This window comes from Pelophylax lessonae, assembly GCF_965119305.1.
Source record: "Pelophylax lessonae genome assembly, chromosome: 1".
Classification (NCBI taxonomy): Eukaryota; Metazoa; Chordata; class Amphibia; order Anura; family Ranidae; genus Pelophylax; species Pelophylax lessonae.
The window spans coordinates 437,715,789-437,735,135 of record NC_138768.1 but is presented as its reverse complement, the minus strand read 5'-3'; the positions used below and the strand labels follow the sequence as shown (position 1 = coordinate 437,735,135).

The 19,347-nt window shown below is 47.3% G+C and overlaps 1 protein-coding gene across 1 annotated transcript in view; it reads left to right on the top strand.

Annotated features, from left to right (window-relative positions):
* MELK (maternal embryonic leucine zipper kinase) overlaps positions 1 to 19,347 on the top strand; it is a gene marked incomplete at its 5' end in the record, with an annotated part of 116,699 nt that overhangs the window by 54,628 nt on the left and 42,724 nt on the right. The window contains 3 exons of the mRNA XM_082246439.1: positions 11,208 to 11,306; positions 14,889 to 14,975; positions 15,536 to 15,664. Of these exons, the coding sequence (XP_082102565.1) occupies positions 11,208 to 11,306; positions 14,889 to 14,975; positions 15,536 to 15,664 (315 nt within the window). The remainder of the gene's footprint in view (positions 1 to 11,207; positions 11,307 to 14,888; positions 14,976 to 15,535; positions 15,665 to 19,347) is intronic.

Sequence of the window (19,347 nt, the reverse complement as noted above, 5' to 3'; positions counted from 1 at the left end):
GGTGTCACGGGGGGGGGGGGGGGGCACCCAACCTAACAAGATGTCCCTGAGGCCCCTAAACAGTCATTCAACCGCGGGATATACCCGGAAAGTAGAAAAAAGGAGGGCAAAAAGGGCCCAAAAATGGAGTTCAGCGGTTATCACTTGATAGGAACATCATGGAAACGTTGAGCCTGAAGGGAGCGAAGGGCCTGGGAGCCATGATGAGATCCCTGAGAAGACGACTTGGAAGGTGGGGAGGATGTAGACGTGGATGGTTTCGTCTTGGAAGCCGAGGATGAGGACCTGGGTGTCGCCTGTGAGGAGGGGAGATCCAAATTCAGTTCCTGAAAGTGGCTACGCAGATCAGCCAGGGAGGTAGCATGGAATTGGCGGCCCTGTACCGTGAACGAGAGCTTGAAGGGGAAGCCCCAGCAGTATTTAATTTTGTGGGACTGCAGGATCTGCAGATAGGGCTTCAGGGACCGCCGCCTGGCAATGGTGACCGGGGAAAGATCCGCAAACAGTCGGAGTGAGTAGTTCTGGAAAGAGAGATCAGGATGCTCCCTGGCTGCTTGCATGAGTCTTTCCTTAGTGCGGTAGTAATGGAAGTTGATAATGACATCCCGAGGGGGGCCCTCAGTAGGTTTAGGTGCCAGAGACCTGTGAATCCTATCAAATTCCAGGCGTTCCAGGGGAATATCAGGGGCCAGTTCTTGAAAAAAAGCTGTAGCTGTGCCCTGTAAGTCAGTGACAGTCTCTGGGAATCCGCGGATCCGTAGATTATCCCTGCGGGCTCTATTTTCAGCATCCTCCAGTTTATCACGGAGGGTATTAAGTTCCCCAGTAAGCCTGTCCACTTCGTCCTCATGGCCCTCCAGTACAGTTGTGGTCAAGTCCATCCTGTGTTCTAGCTGATTAGTGCGGCCTCCAAGCTCCTTCAACCCCTGCATGAGGTCAGAGGAGATTTTGCGGGATGCAATAGCTATCTCATCCCTAACGATGGCCCGGAATTTGGCTAGCATAGCATCTGAGTCCGGGGGAGCAGGGCTTACCAAGTCCACAGGGAACTGCTGCATGCTGTCCACCAGGGATGAAGAGAGCCGTGTGGAGTCGTCAGGCTCCGGAGGTTCGGGCGCCATCTTGCCTTTCCCGGCCGGAGTTGATTTCACCTGGGGCCGCTTCCTCTGGTTACGTTGGGACGATCGGCGCATACCCCCGTGTGCCCGATGGTGTAAACCGGCCGATGGAGCTGAGGAGTCGCCGCTGGAGCCGTGCAGTGCCTCAAATAGCGGAGGGTAAGTGTCTGGTGGCGTGGAGCACGGAAGCTAAGAGGCCATCTTCCGCGACCTCGCGCATGCGCCTCCTGATGATGTAATCTTCTATAGGCAAAAAATATAGCTACTCAAAAATTAACAGTGATGCCAACTATTTGATTTAGTGATGTATCAAAAGGTGATTAAAGGATAACATGAAGTGAAAATATCTTTAAAAATTTTGACAATAATTCAGCTTCCTATGATGGTCATAAACTCAAAATCCAGTGATAAAAAGCATATACAAAGAATCTATAAATCCCGTATATTAAATAGAAGTGCTAGTCTAAAACGTAGTGTAGTGAAATCCATACGAGATATACAAATAATTAATTTAAGTGAGAAAGGTGCTATAGTGCTGGATAACGTGCAAACAAGTCCATAAAGTCATCTAACAGGTAGTTGCAGTGAATAAGGTGCTCAAAGATCCAATATAAACAATCGGTTGAGATGCAACTTCCGATAGCAGCCAGGTGCGTAGGTAGGTGAGCTAACAATCTGACATTAAGTGAAATGGCCGCTCACCTCCATTTACACTCAAAATAGCGTTTTAGATGTAATCTTTTAGACCTCTCAATCTTCTCCAACAGATGTAATATTTATATCTCCAATCCTTATGCAGTTTATTCGGGGTAGGTATCAGACAAATCCCAGCACAGATATATCACAAATCATTTCCTTATTCTAACGATCTCCTTATTATCCCACGATATATCTATCATTCACTCCAATTGGAATATAAGAGGGAAACTCTCATGGTGTAGTATTTAAGGGTAAACTTTAATAAAACAGTGCAGGTCACTTACATTAAGGCAAGGAACAGTGCGCGGAGCAAACACAAAGCCGCCGATGCGGTGAATTCCGATACTTCCGGTCTCGGCCGTAGACCGGAAGTGACGTCAATGTGGCTTTTGCTGACGCGTTGCGCTACAACTCATGTAGCTTCTTCAAAGGGTAATTAGGAATGATGTTCTTTGGATGGATTTCAGCCAGACCTATTGGTTGGTGTTGAAGCCAAATCATTAAATTTTAGTCCTATCTGACCATAACCCCTTTTTCCATGTGGCCTCAAAATCTTCAGGTTGCTTTTTTGTAAGGTGGTCAGTTGAGACTAAAATGGAATTGGCCTCAACAGATAAAGGTTTGGTATGGATTTGGAGGGACCCCATTCCATTTTTTAAAAAGTTTACCTTTTTTTTTTTTTTTTATTGCCGGCCTTTTTTTACATTTGGCTGTCAGCAGGGAACCTTTCTGGCAGCTGATGACTCATCGGTTGTCAAGGGCGCGGCAGCTGGCTTGCTGGCCCCTCCTCCACAGCCAACTATTCTTCAAATAGAATTCCGATCAGTTGATCAATTTTCGACCAATTTCAAATTCTAATCATTCCAAAAATTAGAAATTCATTAGAAAACGAATGTACACAATGGATGTAAAAATTCAAGTCCGGGTCAGTTTTTCATCTGAATTTCTAACAAAAAAAAAGCGTGATGGAACGGCTAAAGGAAGCTGAATGCCTGTGTGAGAGGGGCTTTAGACCCAGCTTAATGGATTAGGTAAAACGTGGTTTCCCTGTGTATTTACACTGGTCATGGCTTTACTAACAAAATCTGAAGCGGTTTTATATCACAGGACAAGTAGGATTTAACAAATGGGGCTACTGATTTTGTTGATTGTGTGATGGGTTGTGCAAATGTGTATCAAAAACTATATTTTTGATTAAAAAAAGAATCCATTAAAATCATTATTGGCACTTACAAACACAACTGAAGTTACAAAATTCCTACTAAATCTAAAAGCTAAAACTGCATTTCTCTGCATTTACTGACACTGCGCTCCATATTCAGAACCATAGGGCTATATTGCCCCCTACAGGAATAGAACACTAGGCCCAAAAAAGACTTGGCAATGCCTACGGGGAGTCCTAGCTGCATTACACCCCCCCCCCCTCTATGCTCTAGGCCTTCAGTTTTTGTTTTTTTTTTCTTCCTAGTCAGAAGTAAGGACCTTGTTCCCTGCCGGTATCTTTGGTCCTGCCAATTTTTTATTTTTAAATGGCTTTTCTCTAGCGCTCATCGACAGACGTAGTCCTCGGTGATACACCACCTTCGGGTTATGTTACCTCCGCAGGAGCAGGACTAGACAGGAAATTAAAAAGCTCTGGCCACACCCTAGGGGCAGTCCCAGAGGGTATATCCTCTCTCTCTCTGCCTCAGCAAATCAGTTATTTTCTGTCTAGTTAGGAGTAAGGACCTAGACACCTTGCTGGGATCTTAGGTCCTGGCAAGAATTTTTTCTTAAAGGATTTTTTTTAGACAGCTTTTTCTCCAGTGTTCCTGTGAGATCTTCAAGCAAGAAAGCTGAACTGGGCGACGGGCTGGATGTTGAGATCCGGTGGTCACCCCAGTTCAGCCTACGAGCGCGTGCAGGCCATAGCTCCGCGCTGGGTCGGCCGCGACAAAGTCCCATTAAAAGGACTGAACCCGCGAGTTAAACGTCTCGCTGAAACGCCAAAGACCATGAGTCACGGCGTTCGTATCGGTCGACAGCCCTCCCGCCCCGGTGGAGAGGGGTACTGTCAGGAGTTGGTGCCCGCCTGGTTCCGGTATGGTGAGTAGTATGTTCCCCCTTTCCCCCTGACGGGTTTTGTGGTGAACGCGGGCCCCTCTCTGTATGGTAAGAAAGAGTCCTTTCTATCCTATAACATGTCACAGATCCTCCTACTTTGAGTGTGATTTTTTGTGTACAAAAAGCCAGGAGGCTTGGTTTGGGAGCTAACAATCTATTGTATACATGTTTAAAAGATGTAATCTGTGGCATTCTGGGAATCTTATGGGTTAAGTATAAGCTACCTACCAGTCAGAAGCCACGGACATGTAGACTGCCTTCCAAATCAGATCTCCAGCTATTAGCAGGCCTCCCGAACGGCCATGCGGTCCGCCAGGGGCCGATACCGCCAACCACGCCATATCCCCAGGCAGAGACAGTGTTGTGTGCCCTGCAGCACACCGCCATTCAGCAGGCCGCCGCCATTTTTTCTTGCAGGATCGCACGAGCCGCCATTTTGGCGTAGCCTCGTGTCTCCAGCATGGGGGCGGCCATGTTTGAGGTGATCCTACACCTCGTGGAGCTTGGGGGAGGCGCCGGAAGGCGTGCAGAGGGGAGGAGCCGCCTCCTTTCTTCCTGGGCAGCCAGCCAAAAGACTTCCTGTTTGTCAAGACAGCGCTGTAAGCTGTTGCAGTTTAACTCTGAGCATCAAGTGGTGAGCCTGGGGGTCTATCTCTCTCTCTCTCGATCGATAGCTAGCAGGTAACACTAAGGGGCTTTTTTGTGGCGCTGGGGGTCAAAAAAAAAAAAAAAAAAAAAAGTTTTTTTCTTTACTTTTGAATTATATTATCCAGGAAGTAACTGGAGTTATCATGGACCCTGCCACACATATTCCCCCACCTGTTTCCCTCGAGGGGGCCTCGGGACCCGCCGGTGCACAGAGTATAGAGTCATTTACAGCAATTTTGGAGTCTATGGTGGCTCGGGTGGAGGCGGCCTGTCAGGGACGGGGGTCAAGGAAGCGACCCCCGCCTACCCCTATACTATCTGACACCTCTGACTCAGATTCAGAGATGGTCACGGCAGTTGCAGGTTCCTCTGCAAGGGTTGCTATCCCAGGTAAAGCCCCCTCAGAAAGTGAGGAGGACGCTTCTTCTCTTGCTATTATTCAGGAAGCATTGGTGGACGCACTAGTTGTGGCAGTGCAAGAAACCTTAAAACTTGAGGCTTTACCGGCAGAGGCAACTGAAACAGAGATGCCTTTTGGTACTAATAAGCCCATCAAGACGGCGAAGGCTTTTCCTGTACCTAAATGTTTTGGTAATCAGATTAAAGGAGAATGGGAACATTCTAAGCGTACCTTTACTATTTCCAAGCGTATTGCTAGACGCTATCCGTTTGAGGAATCCATCATTAAGAAATGGACGGTACCACCAATCGTGGATCCGCCTATTTCCAGGCTGAATAAAGCCACGGTTATTCCAGTGGAGGACACTTCGTCCTTTAAGGATCCGGTGGATCGAAAGATAGAAGCAGAGTCCCGCACTATCTTTTCTCTGATAGGGTCAGCATTTAGACCAGTAATCGTTATTGGTCTAGTTTCCCAGACACTTACGGAATGGGCGAAAATGGTACGCCAAGATCTTAGGGGAAAAGATATTCCCCAGGAGACATCTGATTTGATGGAACAGATCATACAAGGGCTACGGTTTATCTGTGACGCAGCCTTGGACACTACTCCCCTATTAGGGCATGCATCTAAGTTAGCAGTGATCCTCAGACGTGTGCTGTGGTTAAAATGCTGGTCAGCTGACCTAGGTTCCAAAAAGACCTTGACCAATCTCCCTTTTCAGGGGAATCGTCTATTTGGAGCCAACCTAGATGAAATCATTAAGGATGCCACTGGGGGCTAGAGCACTTTTTTGCCACAGGCTGCAAAAGCTAAGGGACCTCGCAACAAGCGAGGACCTTTCTTTACCGCCCATAAAGGGCGCCCGGCTGGTACTAGCGGGAAAGGCAAGACTCCTCCAGGAGGGTTCAAGAAGGGCTGGTCGGACAAGCAGAGGACCAACCCAGCCAAACCCGAAGTAAAGGAGTACACAGCCTGAAGGTGCGCCCCCACCCGGTTTCAGGGTGGGGGGACGTTTTCACCGGTATTCAGGACATTAGATCGAGCATCAACCACTACTACCGGTGCGATTCTTCCCTTCCAACATTTAAGTACCACAGGAAGCGGTAGTTACCGTTCCCTGAAAAGATCTTTTCCTTTACCTTTTCCTAAGATTAATCCCGATACCTCACAGGAATCGGATCTGGTTGACCAGATAGGCCAAGTAGCCTCTAGTCGGGTGACTTCGGTCCCTGAGGTTCAACCAGAAAAGATCACCTTTCCTGATAACTATCAGGTATCTGATAAATGTGTGGGAACAGAAAACGACCAGACTTTCTCGGATGGTCGGGGCCAGATAGCTCTAGGGACGCCTGGTTCAGATCCAATCAGCGCCAGTGGTCCTAGAAATTCTAGGCTGGCCTCCTCAAGCCGGCCTGGCCGACTTGGACATGTTAGTCGCAGACGTTCCGTGGGAACTTCGTCTCAGGGAGTGTCTGTGGTCTCTAGGACCAATTTACCTTCGTGCTTTACAGTCGCTGGTTTTAATGGCCTGGCCATTGAGACCCAAGTACTGAAGGATAGAGGTTTGTCTACTTCAGTCATTCCTACCCTTATTAAAGCAAGGAAAGCGACTTCCAGCAAAGTCTATTATCACACATGGAAGACTTATATTGCGTGGTGCGAATCTTTAGGATTTCCTCCACGTACCTATTCGGTGACTCGTATATTGGCCTTTTTGCAACAAGGGGTTGAGCAGAAGCTAGCCTTGAGCACCATCAAGGGTCAAGTTTCAGCATTAGCAATCTTCTTTCAGAAGCCTTTAGCTACCAAATCCTTGGTGCGGAATTTCATCCAGGGGGTGCGGCACCTGGCTCCTCCAGTCCGCGCGCCCTTACCGCCCTGGGATCTTAATTTGGTTTTGTCGGTTCTACAGAAACCTCCCTTTGAAAACATCAGGGAGATTCCCTTGCTTACTCTATCCCAGAAGGTGGCCTTCTTGGTGGCTATTACTTCTGCTCGCAGGGTGTCAGAACTGGCTGCATTATCATGCCAGTCACCATACCTAGTGATTCATAGGGATAAGGTAGTACTTCATCCTAAGCCATCTTTTCTTCCCAAGGTGGTTTCAGATTTTCATCTGAATGAAGATATTGTACTACCTTCCTTGTGTCCTCAGCCCAAGCATCATCGGGAACATGCGTTGCATTCCTTAGATGTGGTTCGGGCAATCAGGGTATACCTGAAATCTACGGAATCATTCCGTAAGACGGATTCACTTTTTGTGATCACGGATGGCCCCAGAAAGGGTTTGCCTGCATCTGCCGCGACCATTGCCAAATGGATTAGACAAACGGTGGTACAGGCTTATTCTATTAAGGGTCAGAGTCCTCCGTTCCCTGTTAGGGCGCACTCCACTCGAGCGCTCAGTACTTCCTGGGCCTTTCGCCATCAGGCGTCAGTGGTCCAGGTATGTAAGGCGGCCACCTGGTCGTCGGTACATACCTTTACAAAATTCTATAAAATTGATGTGACGGCATCGGCGGATGCCTCATTTGGCCGCAAGGTTTTGCAGGCCGCAATTTGAGGAGACCGGTGGTCTACCTCGAGGGTTTTTTTCTGTTTGAAAAAAAAAAAAAAAAAATTGTTTTCTCCTTTTTTGTTGAGTCTCATCATTAAGGATGAGCATTGTAAACTTCTAGTTGGCACCGGTTGGGCCTTCTAGATTGGGATTTGATTTCCATTTTCCCACCCCTCAGTTGTGATACTGCTCTGGGACGTCCCGAAGGTGGTGTATCACCGAGGACTACGTCTGTCGATGAGCGCTAGAGAAAAATGGATTTTTGTAAAATCTTACCGTAAAATCCTTTTCTCTTAGCTCATCGACAGACGTAGTCCCCGCCCCTCTGTTTTGGAGTTGGGTTGGGTTAAATTCTCTAAGCACTGCTTTTTCACATAACTGATTTGCTGAGGCAGAGAGAGAGAGGATATACCCTCTGGGACTGCCCCTAGGGTGTGGCCAGAGCTTTTTAATTTCCTGTCTAGTCCTGCTCCTGCGGAGGTAACATAACCCGAAGGTGGTGTATCACCGAGGACTACATCTGTCGATGAGCTAAGAGAAAAGGATTTTACGGTAAGATTTTACAAAAATCCATTTTTTTTTTTTCTCCTGGTTTTTTTCATGTGATATCTACAATCAACTGCGGGACTGGGCAGCGGACTGGATATCTAAATTCAGTGGTCCTTCCCAGTCTGGCCAGAGAGGGCGTACAGACCAGAATGCCGCACTGGGTCGGCGACGACGACATAGCCACACTGGACGGGGGCTGGCCTGTGAGTTAAAGGCCTTGCGAGGTCGTATACGACCAAGTCTTGGCCCGAGTCGCAGTGTTCCTCCTGCCTGATAGCCCACCATTTTGGTGGTGAGGAGGTTCTGTCTGCATTGGTGCCCATCTGGTTCCTTATATGGTGAGTAAATGTTCCTCCTCCTCCTCCCCCTGGATGTGATTTGGGGCGGATGCGGGCACCCCCTCCTGAGACTCCATAAGGCAGAGCCTGTGGCCCGCAGTATGTTCACTATTGCTGGTTTGTCGCTTAGGCCAGTCCTGGCCATTGCCCTGGTGTCGCAAACACTAACTGAGTGGGCTACACATTTGCGCTGTGACCTAGAGGGTGAGCAGATTACCCTGCTTTTGCTGAATTGACGGACCAGTTGGTCCAGGGACTGCAGTTTGCCTGTGATGCCTCTTTTGATCCTGCTCCCCTGATTTCTAAGCTGTCTGTTTCGGCAGTGGTGCTCAGGCATGTATTGTGGCTTAAGTGTTGGCCTGCGGACCAGACTTTTAAAAAAAAAAAAAAAAGCTCTGCCTGATTTTCCCTTTCAGGGCGATGGTCTGTTTGGGGCTACCCTGGATGACCTCATTAAGAGTCTGTCTGGAAAGGGAAAAGATACTTGTCGCAGACTTGAACTGTGTTTCTCCGCTCACAAGAAGTTTTTTCATCCCTCAAGATCCACTGACAAGTGTTCAAAACCTTTCAAATTCTCCTCATGAGGTTCCAAGCGGCCCTGGTCTGGCAAGTCAAGAACAGGATTCTCTAGACTTGCGAACATGAAGGTGCGCCCTCACCCATGCCTGTGATGGGGGGGACATCTTCGCTGGTTTCCGGGCCCTTGGACCTCCTTGGTAAACAAGTGGGTCCACAAAGTGATACTGTCTGGTTAAAATCATTTTGTTCTTCCCTTCCAATGTGCGTCTGTCCCCCGGACCGATCTTGAGCTCTCTTTGGGCCGCTGCAAGACCTGTTGATTCAGAGTGTGATTGTCCCAGTTCCGGTATCGGAACGGTTTCAGAGTTTTTATTCAAATCTGTTCATGGTCCCAAAGGAGGGCAAGGTACGTCCGATTCTGGACCTCAAGGCCCTTAACTGCTTTGTGTGGCTAAAGTTCAGAATGGAGTCCATTCGCACAGTGGTGACAACCCTTCATCAGGGGGACTTTCTTTCTTCTATGGACGTCAAATGTGCTTACCTGCACATTCCAATATGTGCCCAACATCAGCGCTTCCTCCGTTTTTTTGCTGTGGGAGGGGAGCATTATCAATTATGGCGTTACCCTTTTGGTCTCGCCTCTCCTCCTTGGGTCTTCTCAAAAGTGTTGGCCCCAGTTCTGGCATTGCTACGTCAGCGAGGGATTGCAGTACTGGGCTACCTGGACAACCTCCTTCTTGCGAGCTGAGTCCTCTGCTGCCCTGATGGATGACGTGGAGATCACTATACAGACCCTGAAAGAGTTCAGTTGGCTTCTAAACTACCAGCATTCTGCTCTAAATCTATACTAAAAAATTGGATTATCTGGGTCGGACTCTGGATTCAGCCCTAGCCAGAGTGTTCCTTTCTCTGGGCAAGCTCCAGAAGTTGCATGCTGCAATTCACCTACTGCTGTCCAGCAGGTGGTCCTCCCTCCGGACTTGCATGCAGGTGCGTGGCCTGATGGTATCTACCGTCGATGCGGTTCCGTTTGCGCGGTTCAGTTTGCACATTTCAATACGAGGCCCCTTGAAAGGGAGGTCCTGATAAAACAAGTATCCAAGGACAATCAGATTTTGCTGAGTCGGGAAACCTGATGGGGTCTCTGGTCTGGTGGCTTCACTCCCTTGCTCCTCAGCAGGGCAAATCCTTTCTCCACTTTCATTGGACAGTGGTCACCAGGAAAGCCAGTCTGTCCGGGTAGGGAGATGTCCTTGGACTGAGCTCCGCTCAGGGTTGTTGGACGCTGGAAGAGTCTTGGAATTTCGGGTGATCAGGCTGTGCCTGTATCACTGGACGTATGGCATAGGTGTATGCCTGTAGGGACTGCACCATAGGCGTGGTAAAGATTTTTACAGCCTAGTATCCTACTCCTGTAGGGGGCAGCATTACCCAATGGTCAAGAAGAATATGGCGCTGCGTCTGTCAATGAACTTCTGAGTTGCAATGCACAGCCACGTGTCACAGAGCAGGGCTGCACATAGAGTTGAAAGGAGTATAAATAAAAAAACAAAATCAAGCTTTGTTGATTGGTACAGGCTGCTGTCCTGGCTGTAGGAATAGTTCTGTTGCACACAGGAGTAATAAATGCTGAGATTTTTAGTGATCTGAAATGAAATGCATTGTTGTCTATGGGACATTGCACACAGCTGAGTAAAGATCAGTAAAACAAAAATAGAAAATTTTACATTTGAATGCAGAAATGTTTTCTCGTGTTTTGCTCGTTTACTTGAGTATTTTACAGTAGTGACAATGAAGAAGAATCGTCTATACGCTTGCACACCTATACTCCACATTACTCGGTTCTTTACACACAGTTTTTGGCCCCTTGCACATTGGCATTACAAGTTCCTCAGTAAAACTCAGTAAATTAAGATGCCCGTGTGCAAGGGGCCTTAGAGTCCTGTTGGGGAAAGGGGGATTGGGGGCTTTGGTGAAATATCAGGGGTCCTAATCTCCATCTCCTCCTCTGCAGCATTAGCTGCACTTAATTAACAGGAAGCTCTCTATACACAGGCTATGTCTTCTTCGCCTAGGCAAGCATTATTTTAAGTTTGAAGTGGGTAACCTCAAAAAAAAAAAAAATTTTAGTTAGAGACTTGAAGAAAGGAACAGTGACAACTTGAAGGTGAAGGTCCTCTTTTTAAAGAACCTGATACGTGTTGTGTGTTGGTATTTTTTTAGCACCCATGCGAGTTCATTCATGATTTTTTTTTTTTTGTTTGTGCTTGTAGGTGGATCCCAAGAAAAGGCTTTCCGTGAGACATCTTTTAAACCATCCTTGGCTTTTGCAAGGGTATAACTGTCCTGTGGAATGGTGCAGTAAATATCCTGTAAGTTTTTGACACTTGGATACCTTTTTAAGTGTCTCTTAAAATAGAGAAAACTATCCAGATACTGTTCTGCCCTACTCAAAGTGAACCACAAATTGATATTTGTATTTTTTTTTTTTTTTTTTTCTTATCCTGAGTAGAAATATTAGGCTACAAGTTCCCACAGGGGCTGTCCTATATTATCTCTGACCTCATTGTTGCTGAGGCACAACTGTAATGCTACCATAAATTAGGTGCCATCATCAATACATATAGAAGATGTACAGATAAGGGATAGACCGATTTGGTTTTTTTCAGGGCCGTTACTGATATTTTGGTCACAACGTAACAATATGGGCCGATATTGTCTACGTTTAAACTTTTGAAAAATAGACAATTTTTGAAACAAATCTGCTACTGAACATGTTAATTTTTGTTTAATGCTTAATGGCTGGCTTGCTGGGTGGGCAGCTGGCTGGTACAGGGCCTGTGGGCAGCTGGCTGGTACAGGGCCTGTGGGCAGCTGGCTGGTACAGGGCCTGTGGCTGTCTGGCACCCTGTCTGTGGCTGGCTGGTACAGGGCCTTTGGATGTGGGTGGCTGGGACCGGGCTGCTGTGGGTGGGTGGCTGTTTTGTATGGCTGTGATACACTCCCGCGAGACTAGTCCCGACTCCAGATGAGGCTGTCCAAGGCGAGGGAGGTGGCCTAAGAAGGCAGAATGCTGTGACAAAAATATTGGCACTATCGGCCAGTTCCGGGGCAGATACGATATATCGGGGAATGTGCATGTCGGTCCCCGATATATCGGCCTTACCGATAATCGATCTATCCCTAATACAGATTATTAAAAGGTCCATTTTCAGAGAAAGTAATGTGGGTAATGTAAACGTACAAGATAAGACAAAAGAGAATGCGGGTCCTAACAACTGGTCTTCTCTTAGCAAAGAATATGAAAACGTGTATTGGACCTATTGTAGTCCAAACATCTTGGAGGAAGACCGTCATTTTGCCATTGAAAACTTTGGTAAAAAATACGTTTCTATATATTGGAAAACTTTAGGAGAGCCTCCCAAACATGGAATGCCGCCATCTGTAATAAAAAGGGTTCTTTTGGTGGAGATTAAGATGCATTTTCCAAACTTGACAATTTTGTTTTGTTTAGGTGGAACATGTGACCTAGCCCAGTGATTTTATTCCGGGAGCAGGACGAGAAATCCCTGTCCTGCTGATGGAACACAGCACTTTATACTATATGTAGCTGAGGCTAACTACAGTTCATACTGTGCTGACAGACGCTGTATGTGTTAGTGAAGGAAACAGTTTGGACCAGCCTGGTCCAAACAAACTTTTTAAAGTTCACTAAATCTTTGAAACCTGCTTTAATCCAGATGGAGACATTGACATGGAATTAAAAGTTCGAAATTATTTTAGTTAGAACGATTTTAATTCTTTTGCGTTTGGGCAAAATTCTACATGTAGAATGGAAGCTTAACCACTTCTGGACCAAGCCCATTTCTGACACATGTTGTTCAAATTAAGGCTCCATGCACACAAGGCGTCAGAAAAAACGAGCTGCAGAGCCACTTCTAACACCAGGAAAAATCAGCTGTAAAAACGTGCTTTTAGTAGCTTTTTCCATTTGCGTTATTGCACGTTTGGCCACGTTGCTTTTTAGCAGCGTTTTTCTGCCTCTATTCAAAATCAATGGTTCCCTATGGGAGCCTATTGATTTAAATGGAAGGTGCATCCTGATCCGACTTGCGGTGTGACAATCTTGAGGGGGAACTCCATGCCAAAATGGGGGAAAAAAAAACCGGCGTGGGGGTCCCCCCTCGGGTTCCAAGCCATGCCCTTCGGGTCCGGTATGGATTTTGAGGGTAGCCCCACGCCGAAAAAAACTGCACGGGGTCCCCCCCAAAATCCATACCAGACCCTTATCCGAGCATGCTGGCCAGGAAAGGGGAGGGGACGAGCGAGCGGCCCTATCCTCCTGGACCATACCAGGCCACACGCCCTCAACATGGGGGGGTGGGTGCTTTGGGGCAGGGGGGGATCTGCCCCCACACCCCAAAGCATCTTGCCCACATGTTGACGAGGACAATGGCCTCTTCCTGACATCCCTGAGCGGTGGTTGTGGGGGTCAGCAGGCAGGGGGCTTATTGGAATAAGCCCCCTTTAACCAGGTGGGCCCCCCGGACATTGTACCCCTACCCATTCACACCATAAAATGCAGTGTATGTAAAAAATGACAGTAGACGTTTTGAAAAGTTTATTAAAAATCTTAATCCGGTCTTCTCCGCTCTGGTCTTCTCCGCTCTGGTCTTCTCCGCTCTGGTCTTCTCCGCTCTGGTCTTCTGCGCTCTGGTCTTCTCCGCTCTGGTCTTCTCCGCTCTGGTCTTCTCCCCTCCGGTCTTCTCCCCTCGGCTCTTCTGCTCTTCTCCCCTCCGCTATTCTATTTCCTCTGGTCGTCTTCTTCCTCCCGTCCTCCTCCGACACTGTCTTAGGTGATTATGCCGGCTCTGGTGTATGCAGCTTATTATAAAGCCATTAGGGGTGTGGCCTCCAGGTGACGTCATCAGGAGACCACACCCCATTATGCCACAGGTGACGTCATCTGTGACATAAGGGGCATGGTCTCCTGATGTCACCTGGAGGCAACGCCCCTAATGGCTATATAATAAGCTGCATAATCACCGGAGACAGCGTCAGAGGAAGAAGGCCGGATGAAGATTTTTAATAAACTTTTCAAAACGTCTCCTGTCATTATTTACATACACTGCCTTTATGGGGTGAATGGGTACAATGTACTCCATACCCAATCACTTAGGGAGAGGGTACGGGATCTGGGGGGCCCCCTTGTTAAAGGGGGCTTCCGGATTCCGATAAGCCCCCTGCCCGCAGACCCCCACAACCACCGCCCAGGGTTGTCAGGAAGAGGCCCTTGTCCTCATCAACATGGGGGCAAGGTGCTTCGGGGTGAGGGATTCAGAGTACCGGAATGATGCCTCTAGTTGCAGGCATCACCCCGGTACAACCACTTCTCTGAGCCGACGTAGGGCTACGTCGATTCGCAGGAAGTGGTTAAAGTGGTTTTAAAGGCACAATATTTTTTACCTTCATGCATTCTATTCATAAAGGTAAAAAAAAAAACCTGTGTGCAGGAGCCACCCAGACCCCACTATTGCCTGAACTCCCTCTCAATCCAGCAATGTCCCCGAGAGCCTTGCCTCTCTGGGGTCTTGCATTCCTGATTGGCTTACTGGCTGTCAAAAGCCAATCGGGAGACAAAGGAGATGGGGCTGAACCACAGCGCTGTGTGTGAATGGACACAAAGCTGCAGGTTGGGAGCGTGCCTGCTTGGATGTCACCAGAGCAACCTGCTTGCTGTGGGGGCAGGAGGGAGGAGTCGGAAGCGCCGGCCAGGGACCCGAGAAGAGGAGGATCCAGGCTTCTCTGTGCAAAACCAACTGCACAGAGCAGGTAAGAATATCATGTTTGGTATTTTAAAATAAAAAAAAAAACAAAAGGCTTTAGTATCACTTTTTAAAGGTTAGTTTTTTTTACCTTTCAAGCATTTTAATCTTTTCTTTATCTCCCTTTAGCTTGGCTACATGGATGAAGACTGTATTACAGAGATGTCGGTTTACTTCAAACGCAGTAAACCTAGCATGTCAAACCTAATATCTGAGGTAATTCCCACTCCTTCACTGGCCTCGGAGATGTATCCTTAACTCCGATTTTCAATATAAACAAAAATCCACTGATCAGTTCCCGTTAGATGTATGCCATTTTGTGTTTTCAAACTATTTTTTTTCCCTCCCATTGTTAGTTCAGGTGTTCTAAATAAAATAAAGTATCTTTTTTTTTTTTTTTTTAGCTACATAGCTTGTTGGTGAAAAAAGATTTCCTTATTCATTGAATATAAGGTATTCCCGATAGGTGTATAAAAAGAGAAATGAAGTCCAGAGCCTTTTCTAACATCCCCTAGGCTTTTCAGCCTCAAAGTGCTTGTGATCGCTAAATGAAAGAGTTGCCTCGGTTACCTGCCTAATTAACCCACCTGGGGGCCAGATCAGTGCACTGGAACAGACATTCTTGACTCATTCACCTACAAAATCACTGGTCTTTTTATTGTTCTGGTAATGAAAAGTAGGGTTCCACTGAAGATAAAACCACAATGGCTTTGTTTTGCTCCCTTTATATATTTTTGCTTTGTTTTACATATCCTTATTCATAAATTATGTTGCAGTGGAATTATGACCATACAACGGCCAGCTATTTATTGCTTCAAGCAAAGAAAAGTCGAGGAAAAGCTGTTCGTTTGATACGATCTTCGGTCATTTTGGAGCCCTCTGCCTCCAGTTTTAAAGGAATTGGGGTGAGTGTTTGTAATTTTTGGCAAATTTTGAAACTCTGAAAATGTTATGTTTTTGGAGTGCCCATCTTCTGGATCCATTCAGATTTTTCCTTTATGTGCAACTGCTTCACCCTGGTCATGTTGTTGCTGATTAATTCCATGAAGAAGTTTAATTTACTTTCTTTGCTGTTCACTGAGAGAGACGGAGGGTGCAGCTGTGCATGGTAGTCAAGCAACTTCTAACTTCATCTTGTTGAATTAAGCTTTGACCAAAAAAAAAAGGAAAGCGAAATGGTTTCTGTGCGTTGCTGCACTAGATTTTGCCCTCTTCAGTGTTAGTAAATCAACCTCAGAATTTTTTAGACTGTTGGTTTATCCTGCTGAGAAACGGACACTGGTTTAATAAAAAAAAAAAAAAAAATGCAGAACAGGCTAATACCTGACAAACATCATGCCTCAATATTTGCTAATGTTCTCAAGAGATGTGTTTTCTTCAGCTCTGCTGTTCTGTTAGTCTGAAAGATTTTTTTTTTTTTCTACTATAGATAGCTACTGGTAGATTAATGGCAGATAATGAAAAACCTGCGGGTCTCTATAATCAGCTAACAAGTGCACGTTTGCCCAGTTTTTATACTGGTATTCTCCAAGCGACAGCTCCAGATTTCTCCTATCCTCTACACCAGTGGTGTCCAAACTGGGGACCGGATGTGGCTCTTTGCTTGCCTTTATTTGGCCCTTGGGGCACTGTTCCTCCCACGGACACCAGGGACGGGGTGTTAACTGACACCACAACATTTTCTACTCCCACTGGCCACAGTCCGGCCCCTTTTAAAAGTCTGAGGGATAGTAAACTGGCCCCTTGTTTAGAAAGTTTGTAGACCCCTGATCTACAGCTTTCTGGCAGATTCAGCTTAAATATGGAAATTCTGGACAATTCTTCAATTAGCTAAGCAATGCAGGTTCCCAGGTGATCTATGCTGGTATTATCTCTGCGACAGACCTGCAGTCTGCAGTGACTAAGATTTGTATTCTGATTCACACAGCACCCCACTTTTTAGGTCAGGCCAGTATGTCTAGGGGTTTTTTATGGATTTATTTGTTCAGAACTGAAGCAGTTTTACTGATGCCTTCTCTGGAGACTAAAGCTAACCATACCCAAACCGATTGTAGGGATTATGGCCACCCCTAGTTTTGTTAGTGGATGTAGCTGGTTTAATGCTGGGCATTCCTCCCATAATTGTATCTGAATCTCTGAGACAGGCTTTAATTTAAGCAGGACACTGTGAAAGTGATTCCTCCCCCTTTACTGCTCTGTTTTTTCGATGGCCTAATACAAGAAACTTGTGTTATTACCGTTGGAAGAACCAGAGACATTAGTGACCCTAATGTACAAAGGGCTATACTTGATATGGGCACCACCAAGTGTGTCTGTGGGTGACCTGTGTTTTACATGCAGAGGGGACGGGGAGGCAGTGCTTTACTTTAGGCTGTTGTGCCTGGGCCACAATTTTTATTTTCTTTCATTCATTGATGGACACAGCTCCTGATATTCATAACCATTTGGTTTTACTGCCCCCTACAGGAGTAGGACACTAGGCAGAAAATAATTCTGGCTACACCCATGGGCAGTCCCAGGGGGGTATACTCCCTCTCTGCTATAGCCACTAAGTTTTTTTTTTTTTTTTTCTCTGCCATGTCAGGAGTAAGGACCTACTTCCTTGGTGGGATCTTTGGTCCTGGCAACATTTTTTAAATAGCAATTTTTTTATCCTGGATTTTTTCATGTGAGTTCTATAATCAACTGCCGAACTGGGCGACGGGCTGGATAATCTAGATCCAGTGGTCATTCTAGTCTGGCCAGCGAGCGTACGCAGACCTCAGCTCCTTGCTAGGTCGGCTGCAACATAGCCCCGCTGGCCTGCGAGTTAAATGCCTCGCGTAGACGCATATGACCAGATCTCGGCCCGAGTCACAGCGTTCCTCCTGGCTGACAGCCCCCCCCCCATGTCAATGGAGAGGGGTTCTGACTGGAGCGGTGCCTGCCTGGTTCATGGTATGGTGAGTAGCTGTCCCCCCTCTCCCCCTGGAGCGTTTTGGGGTGGACATGGGGCCCCTCCTTGGGGCTCCCCCCCTTTCCACAGGCACCCCCCCCCCCCCTTTGCCAAGTCCCTCATCCTGCCCCCCCCCCCCTCTATGCTAGGGCTATTTGGGTGGTCTGGCCACTTTCCTGGGATGGGGCAGGGCGCTAACTGGTGATGTTGACCGGACAATCAATTGTGCAGATGGGGGGTTGTACCTGGTGGAGGCTCCTGCCAGGGCCCCCCGTTGTGCCTGGATCTGTCCTTGAGGCCTGGTCTTCCTCCTGGGTCCCTGTAAGCCTTGTGGTGCTGCCATTTTGTTGTAAAAAGGTACAGCGCCAAAATAGCAAGTACTGAAAAAACACAGATTGTAGGTTTTGCAAAGTCCGAATAATCATGTGAGACCAGTTGCTGAGATGCAGAAAATAATGCAGGAAAGTCCAACACCATAGACAGGAACACAATCCTGACGGTCACCACATGCACAAGTGAGGTATTGCTCTTACCAGAACTGTAGACCCCCTGTTAAGGAAGGTCAACCAAGCCAGAAACGTAGAAATAACCACCAGGATAGGTCCATACGTTTCTGGCTTGGTTGACCTTCCTTAACAGGGGGTCTACAGTTCTGGTAAGAGCAATACCTCACTTGTGCATGTGGTGACCGTCAGGATTGTGTTCCTGTCTATGGTGTTGGACTTTCCTGCATTCTTTTCTGCATCTCAGCAACTGGTCTCACATGATTATTCGGACTTTGCAAAACCTACAATCTGTGTTTTTTCAGTATTTGCTTTTCTCTTACGTCCTCCGACAGTCGCCACCTCTCCATATTCGTCATTATGGGGTAATTGACCTTTGCTCCGTAGGAGTAGCTAGGCAACAGAATATGTCAATATTAAAGCTTTTAACATATCCCACCCCCAGGGGTTGGTCCCCTCAGTCAATACCCTCCTGCTTCCTGTATCCATACCCCAGTTTCATTGTCTAGCTTTCAGGAGTTAGCAGGCTGTTTCTGTGCTGGGGCTTTTTGTCTCAGCCTTTATCTTCTTTTTGATTTTATTTGAGTGTTTTTATCTCTATCTTTGCTTAGCTGTTTGTTTCTTCAGCTTTAGTTAGTTCTTCTGATGTAGAGGATCGTGCGGGCTGGGTCTCGGGCTGGCCCCCCTGGTCGCAGGTTGTGGGTCAGTGGCTTCCCAGCCTGCCATCGAGCGTTCAGTCAGGTTTTTTTCCTGGCATGTGTGAACCACCCATCCCTGTTCGCTGCAGGGATGCTGCGGTGAGGTGGCTACCTCCACTGGACGCCATGCGGTTTCGCACTGCAGTTCTGCTGCGTCCTGGCTGCGACTCTCCCTGTCCCCTGTGCAGCGGCTTGATCGCTTGGGCGGGCTCCCCACGCCATTCAGAAGGTAAGTGTATCTGTGTGGGGACCTGTCTGTTTAGTGGGTGTCAGTCTGGGACTGTGTAACCCTGCTTCTGTACACACTATTGGACTCCCTGTCTGTTTTTGCTGCTTCTGTGGGCTGCAAGGAGGGGGGCCATCCTGCACTGTTTCTGTGTTTCAGACTGTGTGCCTTTTTTTGCTGTGTGACAGGCTGTATGCTGCGGGGCATGTTGTGACCATGTTTGTGC